The 25,017-nt window shown below is 63.8% G+C and overlaps 5 protein-coding genes across 9 annotated transcripts; 3 read left to right on the top strand and 2 right to left on the bottom strand.

Annotated features, from left to right (window-relative positions):
* On the top strand, positions 1–6,418 carry MXD1 (MAX dimerization protein 1). Of its 3 annotated transcripts, none has more exons than XM_048290306.1 (6): positions 1–120; positions 204–300; positions 3,141–3,170; positions 4,052–4,166; positions 4,714–4,873; positions 4,955–6,418. In XM_048290306.1, exons 1-6 carry the CDS (start codon positions 48–50, stop codon positions 5,137–5,139), a joined length of 660 nt encoding a protein of 219 aa, XP_048146263.1. In that variant the 5' UTR covers positions 1–47; the 3' UTR covers positions 5,140–6,418. The 3 variants fall into 3 exon arrangements, with proteins under 3 accessions (XP_048146263.1, XP_048146262.1, XP_048146261.1); XM_048290305.1 differs by having other exon boundaries at positions 4,952–6,418; XM_048290304.1 differs by having other exon boundaries at positions 4,714–6,418.
* A 2,797-nt stretch (positions 6,419–9,215) lies between these two features.
* SFTPB (surfactant protein B) lies at positions 9,216–13,779 on the top strand. 2 transcript variants are annotated; one of them, XM_048290299.1, is made up of 7 exons: positions 9,216–9,631; positions 10,151–10,308; positions 10,808–10,876; positions 11,549–11,647; positions 12,768–13,127; positions 13,506–13,610; positions 13,697–13,779. In XM_048290299.1, exons 1-7 carry the CDS (start codon positions 9,583–9,585, stop codon positions 13,730–13,732), a joined length of 876 nt encoding a protein of 291 aa, XP_048146256.1. In that variant the 5' UTR covers positions 9,216–9,582; the 3' UTR covers positions 13,733–13,779. The 2 variants fall into 2 exon arrangements, with proteins under 2 accessions (XP_048146256.1, XP_048146257.1); XM_048290300.1 differs by having other exon boundaries at positions 9,219–9,631; positions 10,184–10,308.
* Positions 13,780–13,884: 105 nt separating this feature from the next.
* On the bottom strand, positions 13,885–19,525 carry USP39 (ubiquitin specific peptidase 39). The gene is made up of 12 exons (XM_048290271.1): positions 19,189–19,525; positions 18,484–18,553; positions 18,303–18,397; positions 17,709–17,845; positions 17,321–17,473; positions 16,546–16,771; positions 16,168–16,245; positions 16,027–16,094; positions 15,180–15,511; positions 14,465–14,600; positions 14,296–14,382; positions 13,885–14,197 (listed from the first exon to the last, which is right to left on the bottom strand). Exons 1-12 carry the CDS (start codon positions 19,520–19,522, stop codon positions 14,150–14,152), a joined length of 1,764 nt encoding a protein of 587 aa, XP_048146228.1. The 5' UTR covers positions 19,523–19,525; the 3' UTR covers positions 13,885–14,149.
* A 101-nt stretch (positions 19,526–19,626) lies between these two features.
* Positions 19,627–21,307, top strand: C36H2orf68 (chromosome 36 C2orf68 homolog). The gene is made up of 4 exons (XM_048290316.1): positions 19,627–19,841; positions 19,971–20,089; positions 20,459–20,598; positions 21,085–21,307. The coding sequence occupies exons 1-4, from the start codon at positions 19,729–19,731 to the stop codon at positions 21,205–21,207; spliced, it is 495 nt and encodes a 164-aa protein (XP_048146273.1). The 5' UTR covers positions 19,627–19,728; the 3' UTR covers positions 21,208–21,307.
* Positions 21,308–21,804: 497 nt separating this feature from the next.
* On the bottom strand, positions 21,805–24,711 carry LOC125319214 (vesicle-associated membrane protein 5-like). Of its 2 annotated transcripts, none has more exons than XM_048290319.1 (3): positions 24,674–24,711; positions 23,403–23,534; positions 21,805–22,896 (listed from the first exon to the last, which is right to left on the bottom strand). In XM_048290319.1, exons 1-3 carry the CDS (start codon positions 24,683–24,685, stop codon positions 22,633–22,635), a joined length of 408 nt encoding a protein of 135 aa, XP_048146276.1. In that variant the 5' UTR covers positions 24,686–24,711; the 3' UTR covers positions 21,805–22,632. The 2 variants fall into 2 exon arrangements, with proteins under 2 accessions (XP_048146276.1, XP_048146277.1); XM_048290320.1 differs by lacking the exon at positions 24,674–24,711 and adding an exon at positions 24,277–24,378.
* Between the last annotated feature and the right edge of the window lie 306 nt (positions 24,712–25,017).

Raw genomic sequence — 25,017 nt, 5'->3', positions numbered from 1 at the left:
CCGCCGCGACCCCCCCGGCGCCGGTTGCGGCCCGTCCCGGCCCCGCCATGGCCGCCCCCCCCCGCCTCGGCATCCAGATGCTGCTGGAGGCCGCCGAGTTCCTGGAGCGGCGGGAGCGAGGTACCCCCCGCGCCCCCCTCGGTGGCCCCGGTGCCCCCGGCCGGGCCCCGCGGTGACCCGCGCCCGCCGTTGTGTCTCCGCAGAAGCCGAGCACGGTTACGCCTCGCTGCGGCCCGGCGGGAAGGACGGGGAGGCCCCGCGGCGCCGCGCCAAGACCCGGAGGAGCGGCAGCGGCGGCAGGTGACGGCAGCACCGGGCGGGGCGGGGGAACCGGACCGAAAGGGCCCGGCCGCTGTAGGGCTGCGGGTCCCGCCTGGCCCGGCCGGGGAGCGCCCGCTGTCACTGGGCGTGTGTGACGGGCCCGAGGGGGCTCCGTGTCCGACTGTCCGCGCCCGCCGAGGCCCCTGGAGCTGGGCCTCTGGCCGGGGTCACCCCCCCGGTCCCCGGGCTCTGGTGGAGCCCCGCTGCCACCGGGTGTGTGACAGGGCCGGGGGGACCCTCCTGTCAGGACGCTGCTCAGTCTCTGCTGAGGTCCCTCTGTCTCCGGGAGTGTGACAGGCCCAGGGGGCTCCTGTCCCCAGGTGTCCCGGCCCCGGGAGGCCCTGCTGTCACTGGGCCTGTGGCCGGGCCGGGGTGACCCCCCAGTCCCCGGGCTCTGGTAGCGGCTCCCCGCCGCCCCTGGGGGTGTCACAGAGCCGGGGGCACCCTCCTGTCTCCAGGTGGTTGGGGTACAGGGAGGTCCTCCTGTCACTGGGTGGTGACAGCAGTGGGGGACCCTCCTGTCATCAGGTGACCGGGCTCAGTTGTCCCTGGGTGTGTGACAGGACTGGGTGGGGCTCTGCTGTCACCAAAGTCCTCCTGTCACCGGGTGTCTGACACCGTGGGTGGGACCTTTCTGTCCCTGGGTGACCAGCCCAGAGAGGTCCTGCTGTCACAGGGCCCTGGCAGGGGTGGAGGGGGCCCTCCTGTCACCTCCTTAGTTATCCACCCTGAAACCCACCCTGAGCCTCCCATTATCCCTCCTTGGTTGTTCCTCCCCTTTATTCCCCCCTGGTTGTTCCTCCTTCTTATTCCTCGCTGATTTTAAATTCTAAACCACCTTTTTTCTGAGTTGGAAGTTGGCTCCAAGCACCCACATTGAATTTCAGGAGCAAATCCCACCATCCTGGAGGCTTTATTCCATTCCTTTAATAACCTTAAAATCACTTGGATCCTCGTGGTGGGGGAACCCTCAGCTGATTTTGGGAAGGGCTGGCTCCAGGATGTGCCCCCAGCCGAGGGGAAGCTGTGAGGGGCAGCAGGTCCATCCCAACACGTCACCGGCGCCAGATCGTGCCAGGGAGGAGCCAGGCCCTGATGGCACCACATCTGTCACTTCTTTCCTGGTTGGGAGCGATCCCGTCTGCGCGACGCCACGGCAGCCGACCTTTGGCAGCTGCCGGAAAAAATCCACCTGGATTTGTCCGTGCTGGGATTCCCGGTGTCTCCCAGGGCCGGGGCGGCTCCGTGTCCGCCCACGCTGGGGTTTGGGGTGTCAGGAGCCCCTCGAGGGGCAGCTGAGGCCACTGGGCTTGAATCAAACAGGCTCCAGGTGAATCCAGGGGTTTGTCCTGCCTGGACATGCTCCAGGTTTCCTTCTCAGAATATTTTGTTTGCTTCAGGCCACTCTATTACGGTTTTCAGGAATAAAAAACATATTCTGAAGGGAAAGCTGGTGATCAGCTGAGGTTTAAACTGGTGGGAATCATAATCAGTGACTCTGTGGGCACGAGATCGCTCTGGAGAGGATGTGGGAGCCACAGGTGTGGGAGCTCCACCTGCCCGGGGGTGAAGCTGCCATCCCCTCTGTCCCTGTTTATTTTATCCAAAATTAAAATCCATCAATTAATTCATATTTTTCTAAATACTGGTGATGCTGAATGCAAGCCAGAAGAGAAAACAACCGTTCCAGGAAGGATCCAGGTGGAAGAGAGGATGGATTTGTAATTCGTGATTGTGGAGGTGATGGGAGCTTCACCCCTGCCCGTACCAGTGCTGGGGAAGTGTTTGGATAATTTAGGATCAAGGAAAAAACTCCTAAGGCTGCAGCCCATGGCAACCCCTTGGTAAAGGGCTGGATGTGAAACATATGGATTTGTCCAGGAAAACATTTAATGGAGCGACTGCACGGGAGCCGGAGAGCTGAGCCCTTCCATTGTGCCAGGATAATCCCGGCCGTTGGAGTGGGAAAAACATTTTTGGGGATGTGGGAGGTGTGGCCCCGATATTGCCAGAAAGCCAACAGAGCCACTGGAGCAGGGTGATCCATCAGGAAGGGCTGCTGGAAAAGCGAAGGAGACCTCAGAGAGCATCTCCCACTACTGTGGTGGTGACATCCCTCATTTTTCCTTTGGTCCATCCCTTATTTTCCCTTTGGTGACATCCCTTGTTTTTCCAGCACTCCCAGATCTCGTGGGGCTATCCCAGTAGACACCCCCCTCCAAACAGCCTGTGGGTTATTCCCACATTTATGTTTTCAGGCACGTAACGATGTTTTTCCCAAATTAGAGTGGAGCTGCTTGAGGTCTCTGTAGGTTTTAGGAGGTCGGTAGGCAGGGAGGCTGCTCTTCCCTAAGCACCATTCCTGGGAGCACGAGCAGTGTGGCCTCCTGTGGCTTCTTTCTTGGATTTCAGTGGAGGGAAAATCAGTCATAGCTTGTGTTTTCCACCTTTTCCCAGCATCATGGACATTCAAAGTTTCAGTCCTGAGCCAGATCCTGGAGTCAGACACGACCACTCAGATGCTGCCCAGTGCCAGATGGAGCAACTTCCAGCACTGATCCCACTGTTAATCCCAATCCCAACTCTAAATTTGAGTGTCTGGATAAAAATCCCATGTTATGGTTTTTCTGACCCTTTTATTGCCATTTATCTGGCAATTTCTGCAGCTGCATCCCACCATTCACCATCCCTGGGTATGGAGCTCTGGAAGCCCCTCGGGTTTGCATCTTTTCCAGGGAGCCTTTGCTAATTCCCACATGTTAATCCCAATTGTTAATCCCTAATCAGGCAGAGGAATTAACTTCTTCCTTCTTTTCCAGGTCGACACACAATGAGATGGAAAAGAACAGGTGAGTGCCAGAGGAGCTGGGCTGGGGGGAATTATTGCTTTTCCAGAGGTATTCCAGCTGAGATTTGTCCTGAGTAAATCCCACTTTTTTTGCCTGTGTTGTCATCCCGAGGTCCTTTGGGTGAGGAAACCTTGTTCACTCCCAGTGTATCCCAAACAAGACCAGCAGGTCATTGCAAAATCCGTTTGGAGCTGCCCGGGATCGGGCGGTTCAGAGATGGGTGTTACAGCCCATTCCTGAGGATCTGACCTACATGTTGGGATTGGAGTAATGGACACAGGGAAACTGGGATGTGCTGGGAGCATCCCTGCTTTCAGCAGATAAAGGGATTTCCTCCAGGAGCTGGAGTTTCCCTCCAGCATTAACATCCTACCTGTTAATGTGGAGAAAATCCAGACGTTACAAGAAGAGGGAGGATTCCTGGAGCACAGTCAGTGCTCCTGCAGGGACCTGGTTTTGTTTTGTATCCAAAACCACCCTGTTCCTACTAAAAATAGGGAAAGGAAGCACTCCCAAGGGATTTGCAGCTGGGTGTTAGCCTGGGCAGCTTCAGCTGTCAGCAGGAACCAAACAGCATTCCTGAGGTGGAACCTTTTTGGGAAGAGAATGACCAAAAGTGGATATTCTCGCCCAGAATTCCAAGGTTATTGGCACCTCCTTGCCTGGGATCATCCCAACAGCCCAGGTTGCCAGCAGGGTTTATCCATGAGGTTTTTCCAAGACATCCTTTTGCCTGGCTGCAGTTTTCTCACAGTTTCTGGAAGCCCACGGGGGCTGGGAAGGCTCCTGGTCAGGCTTAGCTCCCACCACCCCAGTTTTCCACACCAGTGGGGTGGGAATGCCATTGGGGAAGCTGATCCAGCTGTGTGCTCCCGTTCCAGGCGTGCCCAGCTCCGGCTGTGCCTGGAGAGGCTGAAGGGGCTGGTGCCGCTGGGAGCGGCGGCCGGGCGGCACACGACGCTCAGCCTCCTCACCAGGGCCAGGCTCCACATCCAGGTGAGCTGGAAAATGGGATCAGTGCCAAGAGCAGCATCCCAGTACGGGGCAAGTGCTGGGTTGGGCTGGGATAACTGGGAGACCACTGGCATCATGATGGGATAATGGAGGGAGCGCTGGGATTCTGCTGGGATAATGGGGGGAGGACTGAGATTGGGCTGGGGTAACTGGGGGAGTGCTGAATTGGGCTGGGATAGCTGGAAGAGCACTGACATCAGGCTGGGATAACTGGGAGAGAGCCGGTACTGGGCTGGGGTGACTGGGAGAGTGCTGGATCAGGCTGGGGTAACTGGGAGAGCACCAGCACTGGGCTGGGATAACTGCGGGAGTTGGGATCCACATGGCTCCACGTCCCAGGCGTGTTGAAGACGGGAGTGCCTCGGGAGCTGGTGGTGGCTGCGCTGGGCTGGTTTGGGCCGGGAATGCCGAGTGGTTCCGAGGGCGTCCCGGAGCTCAGGGTGCCGTGGTTCCGAGGGCGTCCCGGAGCTCAGGGTGCCGTGGTTCCGAGGGCGTCCCGGAGCTCAGGGTGCCGTGTCCCCCTCCGCAGAAGCTGGAGGACCAGGAGCGCCGGGCCCTGCACCAGATCGAGCAGCTGCAGCGGGAGCAGCGGCACCTCCAGCGGCAGCTGGAAAAGCTGGGAATCGAGCGGGTCAGGATAGACAGCATCGGCTCCAGCCTCTCCTCCGAGCGCTCTGACTCGGATCGAGGTGAGAGCCCGTGCTGGGGGACGGCCGGCGCGGGGTCTGGCCGTGCTGGAACTCCAACCATTCCCATTCCTCTGGCAGAAGAGATGGATGTGGATGTGGAGAGCACGGACGACCTCCCGGCTGACCTGGACTGGAGCAGCAGCAGCCCCAGCGACTCGGACGAGCGCGGGAGCCTCCAGAGCCTCGGCAGCGACGAGGGATATTCCAGCTCCGGCGGGACCAGGGCGAAGCTGGCGAGCAGCCGGAAGCTTCCTGTCGGGATCTAGGAAGCGCTTCCCATCGCCGTTCCCTTGGGATCCCGTTAGCCAGCACACCGACCCCCCCAGCATTCCCTGCACGGAAAAACCTGAGCGTCCCGCCGATCCAGCTGCTCCCGGGGCTCCGTTTGCACTGCCGGCCGCTCATCCCGGCCGAATCTCCTCTGCCAGGCCCTACATTCCAGCCACACGCGGAAACGCCCGGGAATATCTTGGCAATAACAGCGACCTCAAGAGCCTTCCCTGGGTTCTTTCCCAGGCTGTCACTGCCCGGTATTCCCGATCTTCTCTACATTTGGGTGGCGTCATCACGTTCCCGATCCTCAGGACCCAAAAAGCTGACGTTTTGGGAGCAGATCCGAAAAGAGAACCGGCCCTTTGTGGAGTTTCCACCGGGACAGAGCGGAGCCAGGTTGGGAACAAAGAGCATTTCGGGCACAGGGATCAGCCTCAGTCGGGGGTCCCTTCCCCCCGACTCTAAATATTCAGGGACACCCCATCCCAGTCGTCCCAGAGCATTCCTGGCGTGGGGAGCAGCGCTCTGGGGGTGCAGAGCCGTCCTCACCCCTCGGGTCGGCCGCCTCCGGGCTGGGAAGTTTCTGCCCTCCCTAAACCCAAATGGGACGTCCCACCTCCCGTGGCACGGCATTCCAGACTCCTGGAATTCCATTTCCACGCTTCTAGTCTCGGGGACAATTTTTTCTACCTCGGAGGGAGCCCATGGACTCTCTCCACCCCTTCAGCACAAAGATGATGCCTCTGCTCAGCAATAACCCCACGGGACTCCCCGGATCTGGGATTTTTCCAGCCTCGTGGAGGATTCCAGAAGCCACCACAGGGAGAGAAGCCCCGGAGGGCAGGGGGGATTCCGAGCCAGAGCACACGTGAGCTGTCCGTGGTGTGTGTTCGTTTCCCAATGCACTGGAGGGAGCGTTCCCACCACTTCCTGCTTGTAGAGATGCTCTGGGAATGCTGACATGTGGAGAGCTCTGCTTCCAACCCCTTCCTTTTCCCCTCGAGCTGGTCCAAGGGCTTTTCCAGCCCCATGGAGCTGGCCAGGCCCTGGGGAGGAGTCGGCAAGGAGCTCTCCAAGGGTTTAGGATACAAAGGTGGCTCTGCCAGTCCCTTTCAGGAAACACAGGTGCTGAAAGGCATCGAGATGCTCCATGGAGTGCAAGGGGATGAGCAGTGGGAGACTCCAGTGCTTTCCTTTGTCTTTTTTCTTTTTTTTTTTTTTTTCTTTTTTCTTTTTCCTTTCCTTTCCTTTCCTTTCCTTTCCTTTCCTTTCCTTTCCTTTCCTTTCCTTTCCTTTCCTTTCCTTTCCTTTCCTTTCCTTTCCTTTCCTTTCCTTTCCTTTCCTTTCCTTTCCTTTCCTTTCCTTTCCTTTCCTTTCCTTTCCTTTCCTTTCCTTTCCTTTCCTCTCCTTTCCTCTCCTTTCCTCTCCTTTCCTCTCCTTTCCTCTCCTTTCCTCTCCTTTCCTCTCCTTTCCTCTCCTTTCCATTTTTCTTTTCCCTGTTCTTTTCTTTTTTCTTCTTTCCCTTTTCTTCCTGTTTCCTTTCTTCCTTTTCTTTTTCATTCCTCCTTTTCTCCTTCTCCTCCTTTCCTGCTTTTCCTTTCCTTCTTTTCTCCTTTTCTGTTCCCCTTTCCCCCTTTCTCCTTTTCCTGTTTTCCTTTCCTTTTCAACACCCCAATCCCGTTCCTGGCTCACTTGGGGAAGTGGGAAGCTGCCCTCAGGCCCCACAAGTTGCCCAAATTCCCCAGGTTCTGGCTCTTTTTCTACGTGCTGGCTCCTAAGAGAAAAAAAAAAAACCCAAACCACAAGGAATTTTCCTTTAAAGCTGCTGGAATTTCTCACCCTCCGGCATTGCTGCAGACCATGGGCACCCGAGCTCAACTCCCTGCGCCTTCAAAAAGAGGGAAAAAAAGGCAAAAAGATGGAAAACACCAAGAAAAAGAGGAATATCAGCCCTTGGGGGCCAGTGGCTCAGGTGGCTTTTGCCAAGCTCCATCCTTCACCTGGGGAATCCCAGTGGAACCCTCGGGGCAGGTGATTCCCCGCTTTGGGAAGACCCTTCCAGAGGTACAAAATAGTGATTTTTGGTTGGTTTTGGACATTCTGAAGGTTTGGCCTCAGCACAAATGAGGGGTTTTGGCAGGTTTGTGCCTTTTTGAGTTCCCAGCGCCTTTTTTTCCCCTTTTTTCCTTCCTCTCCCAGACTGACCCTTCCTGGCCCTTTGCACTGTCGGGCTGTGCTCCGGGAGCCCCCAAAACGCTGCACTAACCCGGAATCTCCGGGTCCCCATTGGTGGTGCCAGCCTTTTCCTGGAATTCACTGATCCACCAGCATTCCTATGAAATAAGCTGCAGGAAGGACTTTTTTATAGGTTGTGACAAAAATCCAGGGAGTGGGGGGAGTCGGATCAGGGCACGGATGGGTGGGAATCAAAACCACCCATTTTTGGGTTGTTTTTCCTTTCTTTTTCCTTATGGAAGGCAGATCCCGAACCGCCAGTCCCGGGAAGCACCAAAATGTTTGTTTCATCCTTACTAATTTTTCCAGTGGAGCCATCCCGTCTCCACTCAACCTTTCCTTTATTATTCTTTGGGACACCTCTTATTTGTGCTTTTCCATCATTTTTTCTGTTCTTTTTGCTTCCCAAGAAGTGGATCCACCCCAGCCTCGGCTCCGTTGGGCAGTCGGGAGTGGACACGGATCCCATTTCCAGCCGTTCCTGCTGTAAATATCCCATTGTTGGGCTGAATCCCATGTCAAGCCAATAGAATGGTGCTTTTTTTTTAGGAATTCCGTGTTTTAGGAGATCTTTGCTGTGTCCATGGATATTTCTGTCTTGTTTGATTGTTAGGAAATAAATTATTTCGTTACGAAAGAGACATGTGAGCTGGAATTGCTGCAGGAAGGGAGCAGGAAGGGCCCGGGGAGGGTGAGGATGGGGATCCACCCTCCTCTGGGGGGTTGTGGGGAGTGAGGTCGCCCCTGAGCCTCCTCTCTCCCGGCTGAGCCCCGCCAGCTTCCTCCGCCGCTCCTCATCCCCGAGCCCTCCCGGGCGCTCCCGGCTCTGTCCCGGTGCTGCTCCCGGCTCTATCCCGGTGCTGCTCCCGGCTCGGCCGCTCCCGGGGCCGGGGCTTTGTCCCTTGTCCGGTCCCTGGGCTGTGCCGGGGGTCACCTCTGGATCAGCCGGAGCAAACCGGCACCAGCCCCTGCCCCAGAGCTGCCGGAGGGGGGGCACAGGAGAGCCGGGAGGTGCGGGCTGGCGCTGGGAGCTGCGGCACGGGGCGTGGCACGGGGATTTGGGGCACACGGGGGCACGAGGGGGGCAGAAGGACGTGGGGGGGACAGGGGGACAGGGCACGGGGGGTGGTACACGGGGTGACAGAGGGGCACGGGGGGGCTGTGCCACCCTGGGACCCCTCCCGGTGCCTCACCCGGGGCAGGTGCCCCCCTTGGGGTCCCGCCCTCCGGCCGCGCCCGCGCTGAGGGCTCTCGAGTGGCGAGTGGGGACAGGGTGGTGACCGGGGAGGGACGTGCCGGGAAGAGGAGCGGGGGGGCGAGGGGGAGAGGGGGCCACAGCCAGGGGGTGGCGGGGCACGAGGCTGGGGGATGGGCAGAACATGGGGAGATTCGGGGACTGGGGGGGACATGGGATGAGGGGGCGTGGGACAGGAGCGGGAGGGGACGGAGGGGGACATACTGATACCGGAGTGGGGACAGGAGAACATCGGGGAACCCGGAGGGACATGGGGGACATTGGGGATTTTGGAGGGACATGGCAGGGTGGGGGAACACGGGGGGACATGAAGGACCAGGGGAACACAGGGGGCTGGGGGCGATTGGAGGGTGATATGGAGGGACATGGGGGGAGTATTGGGGTGTGGGACCGTGGTGCCACGAAGGGGACATGGGAATATGGGGGTGTGGGGACACAGCAGAGGGGAGAGAGGTGGTGATATGGTGGGGAGGACGTGGTGGGGCTGAGAGGATGTGGGGGGATTGGGGACATGGAGAAGTGCAGGGGGACATGGGGGTGTGGGGACATGGGGACAGGGGGACCCCAGTGGGGGACATGGGGACCCCAATGTGAACCCCAGTAGGGACATGGGACCCCAACAGGGAACATGGGGACAGCAATGGGGACTCAGTGGAGACATGGAGACATTAAAAGGGATCCCTGCTGGGGACATGGGGCCCTTGAATGGGGACCCCAATGAGGACATGGCTGTGGGGACACCGGGGCATGGGGCCAGCAGCAGAGTGGCAGGGCGGGGGTGGCAGGCCCCGCAGTGTCCCCGTGTGTGTGACACACCTGTCCCCGTGCGCTGGCACGGTGCCAGCGGCCACATCCCGCCTGCGGGGCTATAAGAGGCCACGGGCTCGGCCCTGCCAGCACTGCCGTGGCCCAGCCACTGTTCCCGTCCTCGGCCCTGTCCCCCGCCATGGCCCTGGCACTGCTGCTGCTCCTCGCCCTGCTCGGGACCACCCCAGGTAGGGCCCCTGCATCCCCACAGCCGGGGGCACCCCTAGAGCTGAGTGTCCCCGCAGGGCTGGGCACCCCCAGGGCAGGGCTGGGCACCCCCTTAAGGACCCTGTGGTGAAGTGACGGGGACACGGATGCCTGGATGCCCCTGGGCAGGGGGGAAGGGGGCCCTTGGGTGAGGGTCCGGGCCCTTGGGACCCCTCTTGGGGTCTCGGGCTAGGATGGGGTATTGGGGGGGTTGTCACTGGCGGGGGTCCCCCATGAGGGATGGGTGGGGGAGGGATGTGGTATCAGGGGGTGTAATGGGGGGGTTCCTTCCACCCAGGTCCCCCCATGATGGCAGGAGTGGAGTTTTGGGGGCTGTGGGTGTTCTGAGGTGGGGGTCATGGTGCCAGGGGTCCCCGGGATGGGGTATTGGAGTGGGAGGGTGCGTTGAGGGTTCCCCCACACCCGGGTCCCCCCAAGAGGTCTGGTGTTGGAGTAGGGTGACTTGAGGGGGGTGTATTGGGGGGGGCCCGGATTGCCAGGTCCCTCTGGCCGGGTGCTGACAGTGGCCACAGGTTTGGGGGCGCCGGGGGGGGGCTGTGGGGTGCCCCCCTCCGCCTGGTGCCAGAACTGGGTGACGGCGCTGCGCTGTGGGGCCCTGGGGCGCTGCCCCCACCTCACCCAGGGACCTCCTGATGTGGTGAGAGACCCCCCCACGTCCCCAGCACCCCTCTGATGTCCCTCCCCCCTTCCCTCTGTCCCTGTACCCCCTGTATGTACCCAAAACTCCACAGGGATCCCAATACTCCCACCATGGTGCCACGCCATGTCCACATGCATCCCCCATGTCACCGTGTCCCCGTGTCCCACCTCCCAACATCCCTGTGCCACGACATCCCCATGTCCTCATGCTCCCCATGTCCCTGTCTTCCTCTGTTGTCATTCCCCAATATCCCACATCCCCGTGTCCCCATGTCCCACATCCCCGTGTCCCTGTGTCTCACATCTCCGTGTCCCCATGTCCCCATGTCCCATATCCCCATGTCCCCATGTCCCATATCCCCGTGTCCCTGTGTCTCACATCTCCGTGTCCCCATGTCCCCATGTCCCCATGTCCCCATGTCTCACATCCCCATGTCCCTGTGTCTCACATCTCCGTGTCCCCACGTCTCACATGTCCCCGCTGTCCTCTCCTGCAGGACGTCTGTGCCATGTGCCAGCAGCTCGTGGGCTTCCTCCGCCACGTCTCCAACCAATCGACCGAGGAGGTGCCTGTGGGGATGGGGTCAGGGGCCACTCTGGGTGTCACCGTGGGGGCCATGGGCACAGGTGCCACTGGGCGTCATGGTGGGTGCCAGCAAGTGCCACACAGGGAGGTGCCACTGTGGCTGATGAGGTGGTGGCAGCCGCTGAGGGTGCCGTGGTTACAGATGCCACCATGGTGACGTGTGCCACTGTGGGTGCTGGGCTGGGGGGAGAAGTGGTGGCCGATGTCAGCAGGTGCCACGGTGGCAAGGTGACAGGATGGATGCCATCGTGTGTGCCATGGCCACAGGTGCCGTGCCACAGGTGCCACCCATGGGCACCAGCGGTGCAGCGGTGACAGGTGTGGCTGGGGTGCGGTGGTGGTGGTGAGGCCGTCACTGTGGGTGTCACTGTGGGTGTCACTGTGGGTGTCACTGTGGGTGTCCTGGTGCAGGTGGTGCTAGATCAGGTGGTGAGGATTCTGTGCCTGCATCTGCCTTTTGTGGTGATCCCGTGCCGGGACCTGGTTCAGGCGCTTGTCCATCGCCTCCTCTACGGGTCCTCTACCTCATGAGTGGCAAGGGGGTCTGGGGACACTGTGGCCCCCAGGGACATGCGGGCTGCTGGGGGCTTGGGCACACCATGGCACGCAGGGACACTCCAGGGTGCCCGGGTGACCCTGTGCTGCCCCGCAGAAGCCCCAGCAGATCTGTGCCACGGTGAAGCTGTGCCACGGAGAGCCCGGGGCCGCCCCGGCCGTGCCCGTCCTTGAGGTGCCCGGCACTCACCTGCAGGTACCGGGACCCGGGGGCAGCGGGGGGAGGGTGGCGGTGGCCCCGCAGGCGATGGCCAGCGCGGTGCGGGGGGGCACAGCCCCGGCTGCAGCGTCCCAGCCCCGGCTGCAGCGTCCCAGCCCCGGCTGCGGTGTCCCAGCCCCGGCTGCGGTGTCCCAGCCCCGGCTGCGGTGTCCCAGCCCCGGTTGCGGTGTCCCAGCCCCGGTTGCAGTGTCCCCAGCCCCGGCTGCGGTGTCCCAGCCCCGGCTGCAGTGTCCCAGCCCCGGCTGCAGTGTCCCAGCCCCGGCTGCGGTGTCCCAGCCCCGGTTGCGGTGTCCCCAGCCCCGGCTGCAGTGTCCCAGTCCCGGCTGCGGTGTCCCAGCCCCGGCTGCGGTGTCCCAGCCCCGGCTGCAGTGTCCCAGCCCCGGCTGCGGTGTCCCCAGCCCCGGTTGCAGTGTCCCAGCCCCGGTTGCAGTGTCCCCAGCCCCGGCTGCGGTGTCCCAGTCCCGGCTGCGGTGTCCTAGCCCCGGCTGCGGTGTCCCAGCCCCGGCTGCAGTGTCCCAGCCCCGGCTGCGGTGTCCCCAGCCCCGGTTGCAGTGTCCCAGCCCCGGTTGCAGTGTCCCCAGCCCCGGCTGCGGTGTCCCAGCCCCGGTTGCAGTGTCCCAGCCCCGGTTGCAGTGTCCCCAGCCCCGGCTGCGGTGTCCCAGCCCCGGCTGCAGTGTCCCAGCCCCGGTTGCGGTGTCCCCAGCCCCGGCTGCGGTGTCCCCAGCCCCGGCTGCAGTGTCCCAGCCCCGCTTGCGGCGTCCCAGCCCCGGCTGCAGTGTCCCAGCCCCGGTTGCAGTGTCCCAGCCCCGGCTGCGGTGTCCCAGCCCCGCTTGCGGCGTCCCAGCCCCGCTTGCAGTGTCCCAGCCCCGGTTGCAGTGTCCCAGCCCCGGCTGCAGTGTCCCCAGCCCCGGCTGCAGTGTCCCCAGCCCCGGCTGCGGTGTCCCAGCCCCGGCTGCAGTGTCCCCAGCCCCGGCTGCGGTGTCCCAGCCCCGGCTGCGGTGTCGCCAGCCCCGGCTGCGGTGTCCCAGCCCCGGTTGCGGTGTCCCAGCCCCGGTTGCGGTGTCCCCAGCCCCGGTTGCAGCGTCCCCTCCCGCAGGGCCCCGGCGGGGCCGGGCTGTCCCCGGAGGCGCTGCCGGTGCCGCTGTGCTGGATGTGCCGCAAGCTCGTGGAGCGGGCGGAGGCCGCTGTCCCCGTGGGCTCGGTGGCCGCGGCGGTGGCCGGGCTGTGCCGGGCGCTGCCGCTGCCCGTGGCCGGAGCGTGCCAGTGCCTGGCCGAGCGCTACGCGGCCCTGCTGCTCGAGGGGCTGCTGGGCCGCCTGGGCCCCCGCCTGCTCTGCCGCCTGTTCCTCGCCTGTCGCAACGGGGACAACTGGGACAACGCGGACGCGGGGACGCTGCCACCCCCCTGGGTGCTGGAGGCCGTCGTGGTGCGGCTGGCGGAGTGTGTCAGGGAGGAGGTGAGGGGGGACGCGGGGAACACGAGGGGGACACGAAGAGGATGGCCGGGGGGGACAGTCCCCAGGAGGTGACAGGGCACGCCAGGGTTACACAGCACCGAGGGGACACATCCGGGAGTGTCACAGCCCCAAGGACACGTCCCAGAGTGTCGCAGCCCCCAAAAGCCATGCCAGGGACACAAATGGTGGTGCAGCCCCAAGGGGACAGATCCTGGGGTGTCACAGTCCCACCAGCCCTGGGGACACAGCAAGGTCCCCAGTAAGTGCCACCCTCCCTCAAGAGGACAGTGCCAGAGTCCTCAAGGCACAGCCCTGTGGAGGGGGCTTTGGGGGTGCCCCCACCCTTGGGGGACCCCTGACCCTGTGTCCCCCCCACAGGACCCCAAGGGCGTCGGTGCCCCCGCGCTGTCCCTCCCCCTGGGCCCCTGTGCCCTGGGCCCCATCTTCTGGTGCTCCGGCCCAGAGGCCGCCCGGCGCTGCCAGGTGAGCAGGGACAGGGGGACAGGAGGAACAGAGACAGGGGGCTGCCACCCCAACTGACCCCCAACTGACCCCTGTGCCCCTCACAGGCCCTGCAGCACTGCCAGGAGCACGTCTGGCTGTAGGGGGACACCAGGACCCCCCCAGCACTGCCCAATAAACCTTGGATGCAGCTCTGCCTCAGTGTTTTGGGGTGTTTCGGGGCGTGATGGGGGCTGGGGGGTCACAGGAAGCAGCAGAAACTACAAACCCCAAGCAGAGGAAAGGTGAAAAGAAATTACAAAAATAATGGGTGGCATTTACTGGGACACACCTCTGGGCGGACTGGGGGTGTCCCCAGGTGGGTCAGGGGTGCTCCTGGGGCTGTCTGGGTGTTCCCCTGAGGGCTAGGGAGGATGGAGGTGTCCCCAGGTGGGCTGTGGGTGTCCCTGGGAGTCTCTGGGTGTCCCTGGGGAGCTTGAGGTGCTCCCAAAGGGGGTCTCAGGGTACCCCTAGGGGGCTGGGGATGTCCCCAAGGGGGTCTCTGCGGGCCCCCGGTGGTCTCAGGCGCCCTGCTGGTTCGTCTCATCCTCCTCGCGTCGCTTCCAGATCTGCAGGAGAGCAGGAGGGGGTTGGGGGGGACACAGGAGACATTCAGGGGGTGTCAGGGGACATTCTGGGGGTACCATCACCCCCTGTCCCTCCTCACCTGGATGTAGGCCTCGGACAGGGTGATCATCTGGGGCAGGATATCGGTCACCTGCAGGTCCTGCAGCTCGTACCACTTCCCTGTGCCCTGCCAGGACCCGGGAGGGGACGGGGTGACTCGGGGGGGTCCCTGTGGCCCCCCCCAAGCCCCCCGAGGAGGGGACACTCACGTGGTGCAGGACGTGGATGCGGTAGGAGCCCTCCGAGGGCTTCCCGTCGTGCACGATGTTGGCGATGAGGTCGTAGGTGGTGTGGGCGTGCGCGGCCTGCACCTCCTCCGACAAGTACTCCCGCAGGTCCACGTTCCTGGGGACCCCTCGCAGCCTCAGGGGGGGCACCGGCCGCGGGGGACCCCCACAGCACACACAGACACCCCCAAAGTGCTTCCAAGTCCCTCCTGGACTGTTCCAATCCCCCCCAGATGCCCATGACACCCCCTTAGATACCTACAGCCCCCCATATACCCACAAAACTGTCCCAGATGCCTTCAGCCCTTCCTAGATGCCTACAAACTCCACTCAGATATCCACAACCCCCCCAGACACCTACAATCTCCCTTTAGATCGTTTTAATCCACGCCACGTGTTTCCAACCCCCACCAGACGCCTTCAAACGCCTGCTAGATGCTTACAACCCTGCTCAGATACCCCCAAAAGCCCCCTTAAACACTTTAAACCCCTCACAGATGCTTTCAACCTCCACTAGATGCCTACAAATCCTCCCAGGTACCCACAAATCCCCCCCAGAAGCCTTCAAGCCCCCCTAGACACCCACAACCACCCCTAGACACTGTCAAACGCCCCCAGATACCCCCAATCTCCTCTTAGGTGCTTATAACCCTCTCCACAAGCTCCCAGCCCCCCAAGCTCCCTGCCCATGGCTCACGTGATGGGGAAGTTGACGATGGTGGGGTTCTTCTCCACGAAGAAGTTGTTCTTGGTGAAGCGCTTGATGCAGAAGATGAGGTAGGGGGGCAGGCGCGTCAGCTGGAAGCGCTTCAGGAAGTTCTCCTTGTAGGTCTTGTACTCCTTCTCGGTGCTACCGTTGAACTTGGCCAGGATGCTGAACAGGGGCACCTGGGGGATGATGAGCTGCTCCTTCTCGTCCTTGTAGAGCGGCGCCGTGGGCAGGTCCAGGGTCAGGTACAGGAAGGTGGACTCCACCATGCGCTCCTGGTACTCGCTGTTCTGCAGCAGCTGCGCCTTCTCCTCCGCCGGCTGCAGGGCACCCGCGGGGACAGCCCCGGTGGGCACATCAGCCCCGCTGGAGCCACCACCCCCAAGAACCCATCACCCACCCCGGACCCTGCCACCACTCATTTGACCTTGCCACCCCCACTGGACCCTAACCCCCTTTTGTTGTACCCAAAGGCACCCCCACACACACACCCCAACACCCCCCATCCCTCATCTGACCCCACCACACTCCTCATTTGACCCCACCCCCCCATGAGACACTGGACACTTCCAATCCCCTGGCCCAGGTGCTCCATTATACCCAACCACCTCCTCCATTACACCCAACACCCCCCACCACTCCCAAACTGCCCCCAGCTGACCCCCACCAGACCATGACACCGCTTTTTTAGACCCTGCCATTCCCATTGTAGCCCAATTCCCCCCACTGGATCCTGCTGGACACCGACACCCCACACTGCACCCCCCTCCATATTCTGACAGCCCTCCCTGGACCCCAACACCCCCCCCCCCCCACTGCACCCCCCAAGTCCCACCAGGTCAGGGTGTGGCAGCTTCTTGGTGAAGATGCGCATGGAGCCCTGGAACACATCGGTGACGATGGCTGTGGGGACAGGGGGGGCTCAGCGGGGGGACAGCGGCCCCCGAGGGCCCCCCCAGAACCTCCCCCCACTCACTCTTCTTCTTCCTCTTGGTGCCGCCCAGTGCCGCGTGCAGCGCGTTCAGGAACCAGGACAGGAACTCCACCCCATCCCCTACAACGGCAGAGCTGGAGCTGAGCCTGGATCCTGCTCTGCCCCCCAGATCCAGAGCCCCCACACCCAGTGCTGCCTCCCAAACCCAGCCCCTGTATCCAGCACTACTCCCTGAATTTAGAGTCCTCCAGATCCAGCTCTGCCCTCCACATCCAGAGCCCCAAATCCAGCACTGCCCCCCAAATCCAAAGGCCCCAAGCTCCAGCTCTGCCCCCCCAAATCCAGAGCCTCCAAGGTCCAGCTCTTGCCTTCACACCCAGCTCTGCCCCCCAGCCCCAGCTGTGTCCCCCAAAACCCCACCCTGCTTGGTGATCTGGAAGTTCTTCTTGCTGCAGAGCACCACAGCCTGGAGCATCTCGTGAGGTGACACGTGCGCCTTGAAATTCCGGGGATTCCAGAGCTTCCTCATGAGCTCCCCGAAGCGCTGCACCAGCAGGAACATGATGTCCCCGGGCGGGCGCTGGATGCGCCGGTAGTTCTCCTCCTCCAGGAAGTAATTCCGCAGGGGAGGCACATTGGACAGGGCCTGGGGACAGAACAGGGGGGATTCAGCCCCAGGATGCCCAGAGGGGCGATCTGTGAGGGTTTTGGGGGAGTTATGCAAACCCTGCACCGCCACGGGTGCGAAGCCCGCGGGAAATCCCAGAATAGCCTGGGGTGCAAAGGACCCAGAGGTGGGGCTGATCCCTGTCAGCCCCACAGTGGGGGCTCGGGAAGGGTTAGGGGGGACTTTCGCCCTAAAAGGCCACCTGCAGCCCCCAGGTGTAATGCCTGTAGAAGAGAAGGTGGGATACACCCTCAGAATCCCCAGAGTGGGATTTTAGGAGGATTTCAGAGAGGATTTAGCCCAAAATGAAGGCAGCACCCCCCAGGTGCATATGCTGTGGGAAAAGAGATGAGATTCATCCCCGAGACCCCCAGAGCATGATTTTGGGAGGGTTTCACCCCAGAATGAAGCCTGAACACTCTCACAGTATACAGCTACAGGAGACAAGGTGGGATTCCTCCCTGTCAGGCCCACAGTGCAGTTTGGGGGGGTTTCACCCCAAAAGGAAGCCTTTTGCCCTGGTGTCACCTGGAGCACAGCGTTGGCATAGTCGTTGGCCTTGATGTTGTTGAGCCCCACGATGCCAGGAAGATACGTGGTACCATCGTAGGCCCGGGACAGCTTGGCCTGTTTGTCCAGGTGGGCGATGTGCTGGGCCGTGAAGGTGGGCTTGAGCACGTACTGTGGGGGGAGACAGACCTCAGAGACTGGGGGACCCCAACCCAAAACCCTCAGAGACTGTGGGACCCCAACGAAAACCCCTCAGAGCTGGGGAGATCCCAACCTGACACCTCAGAGTCGGGGTACCCCAAACCAGACCCCCTTCAGCACCGGGGGGATCCAAACCCAACTCCCCAGAACTGGGGACCCCACATGTGCCCCACAGAGCCGGGGTACGCCTGGAGCCACCCCGCACCGTGATGTCCTCGAGCGAGGAGTCGATGATCTCGTAGTTGTCAGGCAGGCAGTAGAACTTGAGCGTGTGCAGGTTGAGGAACACGTGGTGGCTCAGCTGCACGCTGTGGATGTAGGCGTGGGACTTCAGCCCGCGGCCTGCGGGGACAGCGCCGTCAGGGGGACACAGGACACCAGGGACAGGCACAGAGCAGCCACGGGAACAGGAAAGGGGCACACAAAGGATCCCCTGCCCACACACGGGGGAGCTGTGCCCACCGGAGGGTCCCTGAGTTCACCCAGCAGCCACCCTGTCTGTCCTTGGCTGTCCCCATGGTGTCCCTTCCAAGCATCCTCTTTGTACCCCTTGACAGCACCCTGTCCCTGGCTGTTCCCTGTCACCTTCCCAGGCAGAATCCCTGTGCCTGGCTGTTCCCTGTGTCCCTCGGCATTTCCGCTGTCCATGGGTGTCCCCACAGCCCCTGGGGGACTCAGCAACATCCCAGACTCCTTGTGCCCCACTCTAGTCCGTGGGTGTCCCCCATGCCCCCCTCAGCAGCCCCCATGTGTTCCCCATGTCCCCATGCCCTGCAGCAGCCCGAGGGGAGGGTCTCACCCTGGAAGTACTTCCCGCAGACGAGGCAGGCGTAGACGTTGATGTGGGACAGGGAGATGGAGCAGAGCTTCTCAAAGTCGAAGTCCAGGACACTCCTGGGGGAAGGGTGGTGTCACAGGGCTGTGGGGGAGCTGGGGGGACCGCCAGGGACAGGGGGACCCCAAACACCCCCATCACCCACTTGTTGATGGTGTCCAGGTAGGGGCAGTGCCGGCTGCGCTGGTCCTCGGGGTCAAAGCGCCCGTAGCGCACTGGGGGGGCAGGAGAGTGTTAACAAAGGGAGCACAAGGACCCCAAAAGCACCGGGATGACACACCCTCCAGCCCTGCCTCCATTACAGCTCCCCGGGGCTAAGCCCCAGCTCCCCCCAGTGTCCCCAAACCCTGCCCAGAGCTGAGCTCAGGACACCCAGGATCAGTCCTGGTGCCTCCCGGTACACCCTGGTGTGACCCCTCCATCCCAGGATCCCCCCAGACCCCCATTCCCCATCCCTCCCCTCCCGGCTCCCCCCAGCGTGTCCCTCCTCACACACCCCGGAGTCTCACCCACCAGCTCACAAGACACCTCCGTTCCTGAGCACACACAGCCCGGACCCGCCTTCCCCCGCGTCCTCCGGGACACCACAGTGACCGCCCGCCCCCGCCCCAGCGTCCCTTCACAGTCCCGGTTCCCGGTTCCCCCGACCTGGCGGCTCCCCCACACCCGGTGTGTTCCCAAACCCGCTCGTGTCCCCCGGATCCCGCAGTGCTGCTCCCCCACACACTGCTGCGTCCCCACACCCGCCCCAGTGCCGCGCAGCCCATCCCGGTGTCCCGTCCCCCCTCATCCCCCCGGTCCCCCGTGTCCCCTCGGCCCGTGAGTCCCATCCGTTCCTCCCGGTCCCCACCGGCGGGCTCGGGCTCAGGGTCGGAGTCTCCATCCGGCTCCCGCTCCCGCTTCACGCGCACAGGCGCGCCGGGAGCGGCGGTGCCGGAGCCCCCCCAGACGCCGCTGCCGGTGCCGGTGGCCGGCTCCCGCTTGACGCGCGCGAGATCCACCGGCAGCGCCTCCGCCGACTCCCGCCGCGCGCGCTCCCGCTCCGCGTCCCGCCGGCCCCGCGGCCGCTCGGCATCGGCGTCGCGGCGGCTGCGGGAGGAGCCCCGGGCGGAGGAGGCGGCGGAGGCGGCGGAGGCCCCGCGGGCGTCCCGGGGGTCGCGGTCCCGCCTCCCGCGGCTCGACATGGCGGCGGCGCGGACGCTGTGCGCGTGCGCGCCCCGGGGGCGGTGTCAAACCGCCGGGATCGCTGCGCGCACGCGCAGCCGGCGGGCGGGGAGCGGCGCTGCCGCGCCTGCGTGCTGCGGCGCCCCCTGCCGGCGTGCGCGTGCCGGGCCCGCGGGGCTCTTAAAGGCGCCGCGTCCCGGTACCGACCCCCGGCCCCGGTACCGGGATGGAGGCGGCGGCGGCGACAACGGCGGCTCCGGGCTGGCGCTGCCGGCCGGGGGGACGGCTGGACATGAGCCACGGCTTCGTGCGGCACATCCGCCGCAACCAGCTCGCCAGGTACCGGCACCGGCCCGGCATCGCCGGGGACCCTCGTCCCCGGGCCGGTTTGGCCCCGGTGCTCCCTCGTTCCCCCCCCCACCCGTAACCCCGATACCCCGCCGGTAACCCGGCCTCTGGGGTGCTCAGGGACGCGTACGACCGCGCGGTGCGGCAGGCGCGGGGCCGAGCGCGGACGCGGCTGACCCCGGCCCCGGCGCGGCCCCGGCGGCCCGACCAGCAGGTGTACCGGCCCCACCGGGGCAGCGGTGAGCGGCTCCGGGAGGGCGGCGGCACCCGGGCGGCGCGCAGGGGCGACCCCGAGCAGTGGCTGCGGAGGGGGGAGGCGGGGGGGCTCCTCAAGGACTGGGGGGGCATCGAGGGGTGGGGGGACCTGCGGGAACCCCCGGGAGACGGGTGGGGAAGGGGCGGGTGGGCACCCGGCGGCGGGGGGACCTCCCGGGGGAGGAGGGACAAGGGGGGGACCGAGGGCGGGGATGGGGGGCACCCCTGGTGGGCTGGAGGGGAGGGGGCACCCGAGGCCGGGGGGCACCGGGGGACCCCAGGAGGGGATGGGACACCCAAGGGGCGCTGGCCTGGGGCCCCGGCAGCCCCCCCTGAGGGTGCAGGTGCCGCAGGGGGTCCCGGCGGCGACGCCAGCGCGGGCCCCCCCCCCGAGGCCCGCGGGGCCCCCCCGGACCCCGCCCGCGGGCCGCGGCTCTTCTGCCTCGAGTACGAGGGGGACGACGGGCAGGTCACGGCCGTCATCGTGCACCAGGTGCGGCCCCGGGACCGCCGGGGGTGGGGACGGAGCGGGTCGAGGCCGGGGACGCGGTGGGTGGGCGCTGCTGAGGGGCTGGGGGTGCGGCGGGGGGGTTCTGTGGGGCAGAGAGCGCTGCTGAGGGGCTGGGGGTGCGGTGGGTGGGGGTTCTATGGGGCAGAGAGCGCTGCCCTGGGTGTGGGGGAGCTCTGTGGGGCAGAGAGCGCTGCCCGAGGTGTGGGGGAGCGGTGGGTTCCCGTTGGATGGGGGGGAGCCCATGGGGCGGGGGGTGCTGCCATGGCATGGGGGTGCCGTGGGGTGCTGTTGGTGGGGGGTGCCATGGGATGGGATGTCGCTGTGGGGCCCCGTGGGTACCGTAGGGCTGGGGCTCCCTGAGGGGCTGTGTGGGGGCAGCGGGTGCGGTGGGGGTGCCGTGGGGCGGTGGGGGTGCCGTGGGTGGGTTCTGTGGGGCAGTGGGCCCAGCGGGTGACGTGGGTGCCGCAGGGGGACAGCGCCGAGGAGGTGACACGCCGGGTGTGCGCCCGGAGCCCGCTGGAGCCCCCCCTGCGCAGGGCCCTGTGCCAGCGCGTGCAGGACGAGCTCAGCAAGCGCCGGGGCACCGGGTAACGCTGCCGCACTCCCCCGGACACTGCCACCCCCATGGGACCGGTGCCACCCCGGGGACCGGTGCCACTTCCCCCCGGTGTCAATAAAGGTGCTGCGAGGCTCCGGCGTCTGTCACTGCTTGGGGAAACTGAGGCATGGGGGGGGAAGCGATGTGGCTCCTTGGTCCCCAGGTGTCATGTTCCCACTTGTCCCCTTCAATGCCACCTGCCAGGGTGGCCCCATGCAGGTGACACTGGGTGCCAGGTCTCCCCAGTCCCTACCAGGTGTCACCATGTCCCTGGGGATCCCCAGTCCCCCTCCCTGGAGTCCCCGTCCCCTCCTCAGGTGCCATTGTGTCCCCAGGGTCCCCTCTGGGTTCCCCACCGTGGTGGAGGGGCCACAGCCCCTTCCTGCCCCCCAGCCCAGGTTGGTGGCACCTCTGGCCAAGGCCAGGTGTGCCCAGGGTGGGTCCCATGACTGTGTTATTGTAGGGTCTACCCCCAGCGGATTGTGGTGTTTATTTACTGTAGGGCCTCCCCAGAGAGGGTCCAGCATGTCTGTCATGGGGTCTCCCTGGAGCGGGTCCTGCTGGTTGGTTTTCACAGGGTCTCTCCAAACAAAAGTTACGGTGTTTATTTCTCACAGGGTTCCCCCAGAGGAGGTCCATGTTTGTTATTGTGGGGTCTTCCCAGGGATCATCCTGGGGATTTGTTATTGTAGGGTCTCTCTGAAGTAGATCCTGAAGTTTATTGATCGTAGCATCTCCCTGGAGGCTCTGGCACATTTGTTATTGTAAGATCTTCCTGCATCCCGTGGGTTTGGGATTGTAGGATCTCCCCCAGGCTGATACCACTGCTGTTATTGTAGGGTCTCCCCAAAGCATGTGCTGGTGCTTATTTATCGTAGGGTTTCCCAGGAGTGGGTCCTGCTGGTTTGTTATTGTAGAATCTCCCCAAAACAGATTCTGGTGTTTATTTATCGTGGGGTCTCCCTGAAGTAGATCCCACAGGCTTCTTGTTGTGGGGGTCTTCCCCAATATATCCTGATGTTTATTTATTGTAGGGTCTCCTCAAGAATTCATCCTGCTGATTTGTTGTTGTGGGGTATTTCCAAATCAGATTCTGAAGGCTTAATTATTGTAGGGTCAGCCCAAAACAGATCCTGGTGTTTATTTATAATGGGGTCTTCCTGAAGTTCATCTTCCTGGTTTGTGACTGTAGGGCCTCCCCAAGGAGCTCCTGGTGCTTGTTGTAATGTTTCCCTGGAGTGAGTCTTGCTGGTTTTTTATTGTAGGGTCTCTTCAGAGCAGATTTTATTAAAGGGTTTATTTATGGTAGGGTCTCCCCAGAGCTCCCCAGGTTTGCTGTTGCTGAGTCTCCTTGAAGATCATCCCACTGGCTCGTTGCTGTTATTGTAGGGTCTCCCCACGCAGCTCCTGGTGTTTATTTATTGTGGGGACCCCGTTGTTCTGTCATCAGAGGGTCCCAGCAGGGTCCCCGCAGTGCTGGGGGGGTGCTTGGTCTCCCCCCGTGCGGTGGGGACAGTGCTGGTGACAGTCCCGGGCGATGACCGTGCCAGGGCCAGCGCCAGTGCCAGACCCAGGATGAAGAGGAGGAGGAGGCCGAGGCCGAGGGCCACCAGGTGCCACCGCCGCTGTCGCCTGCGCTGGCGCCGCGTCACCGTCTGTGCGGTGCGGGTGAAGGCTTCACTCTGTGGGGACATGGGGAGGATAGGGAACAGTCCCCCAAGGGCTACACAGGGGTTGGGGGGACCTATAGGAACAGACACACACCCCCCAGCCCTCCTATGGCCCTGGAGTCCCTCCTCCCCAGGCTATATGTCCCCACAGTGTCCCGCAGCCCCTTTGTGTCCCCACAATGCCCCCCAGGACTATAGGTCGCCCCAGAGCTCTGTGTCCCAATAGTTTGTCCCTCCTGGGGCCCTCTAAGTTCCCCAGGAGGAAGCAGCAGGGCTCGATGTCCCTAGAGCAAGTCCACCCCTGGGATTTATGTCCCCATAGTGTCCCCCAGGGCTCTGTATGTATCTTGTAGGGCTGCATGTCCCTATACTGTCCCCCCCAGGCCCTATGTTCCTATAACGGTCCTCCCTGGGGCTTGATGCCTCTACAGTGTCCTCTGGGCTCTGTGTGTCCCCGGATTTACATGTCCCTATAAAGCCCCCTCCCTCCCCCGGTCCCTGTGTCCCCGTGGTCCCACCGCTTGTCGCAGGTCCTGGGCACGGCTCTGCAGCTGCTCCAGGTGCCCCTCCCGCTCCAGCGCCCGCACCACGTTCTGTCGCATCAGCTCCGCCACCTCCTCGGCCTCGCGCTGGTACCGCGCCAGCCCCGCCTGGGGACACGGGGGACAATGTGGGGACACCGTGGGGACACGGGGGAGATGCTGCGGGAACACTGGGGATATGGGAACTGCAGCGAAGGGGGACCAGCGGGACACAGGGACAGACATGGGGATATCGGGACCATGGGGACATGGAGATGCCACGGGGACAGGCAGGGACACCAGGGACATGGGCACCATGAGGAAGGGGGACTGGGGGAACATGGGGACACAAGAACCACGGGGACTGTGTGGATGGGCCATGTGGGGACCAGGGGACACGAAGATCATGGGGACGATGGAGACAGGGGGACCATGGGGAAAATACCACCCTAGGGACACACCCTGACCATGGGGACAAGGGCACCGCAGGGATACTGGAGCTGCGGGAGGGGCATACGGGGACAGGAAACCGTGCGGACGTGGGCACGGGGTCACCTGAGGACGGGGACCGGGGGGACACGAGCACTGCGACGTCAGGGGACACCGGGGCACGGCGAAGGACACGAGCGACTCGCGGGGCCGGGACACGCAGGGACACAGGGACACGGAAAGTCCCGCGCGGGCCACCTCCCGCCACCCCCGAGGCCCGCGTCCCTCCCTTCGGCAGGGAGAGCCCGGGGGGCGGACCGGGACCGGCACCGGGGCATCCCGAGCCCGGCGGGTCCCGTGTCTCCGATCCCGGTCCCGACCTCGGTTCTGCCCCCTCGGAAAGCGAAAGCGAAAGCGGTGGCAGCGGCGGCCCGGGACTCACCATGGTCCCGGTACCGCGGGTCGGTGTCGGTCCCGTACCGGTGCGCCCGTTCCTGTACCCGTCCCGTCTCGGGCCCCAGCGGCCGCCCCCGACGGGAGGGACCGGGACCGCCCCCCCCTTCCCCCCACCCCCGAGGGGCCGCAGTCCCGGGACACCGCGGCCCGCACCTCCCGGGACGGGGCTCCCCAGGACCCCCCACTCAACCCTCCCCAGCCGCCGGGTCCCCCGGGCCCGCCCTGTCCCCAGGACCCTCGGAGAGCCCCCTGTCCCTACGGCCCCCCGGGTCCCCAGGACCCCCAGACGTGTGTGCCTTGGGGCTGCCCTGTCCCCCAGAAAAGGGGCCCCACAGCTCCGCACATGTCGGTGTCCCCAGGTCCCTGCAGATATGGGCCCTCACCAGGACCCCCATGTCCGGGTCTCGGAGGAGCCCCCACGTCCCTGTCCCCGCCTGTCCCCTCCCCCTTCTCCCCCCCTTCCACCCAGCCTCCGAGGGTGGCAGTGCCACCACAGTGTCCTTTGTCCCTCGGTGCCTGGCACCGCCCCCCGTGCCCTGGCACAGCACCCACCCCCCCACGCACCCCCTCATGCCTGTGTCCCCACACGTGTCCCCCCCATGACCCCACGTGAGTGTTCCCACACATCCCCACATCCCTGGGGCCGGTCCCCCCGTGTCCCCATGCGTATTCCCGTGCCCCTACATCTGTCCCCTTGGTGTCCTCCCACGTCCCCGTGTCCCCCCAT

The sequence above is a fragment of the Corvus hawaiiensis genome, chromosome 36 (assembly GCF_020740725.1).
Source record: "Corvus hawaiiensis isolate bCorHaw1 chromosome 36, bCorHaw1.pri.cur, whole genome shotgun sequence".
In the NCBI taxonomy this organism is placed as follows: domain Eukaryota; kingdom Metazoa; phylum Chordata; class Aves; order Passeriformes; family Corvidae; genus Corvus; species Corvus hawaiiensis.
This window is presented reverse-complemented; position numbering and strand designations above follow the sequence as displayed.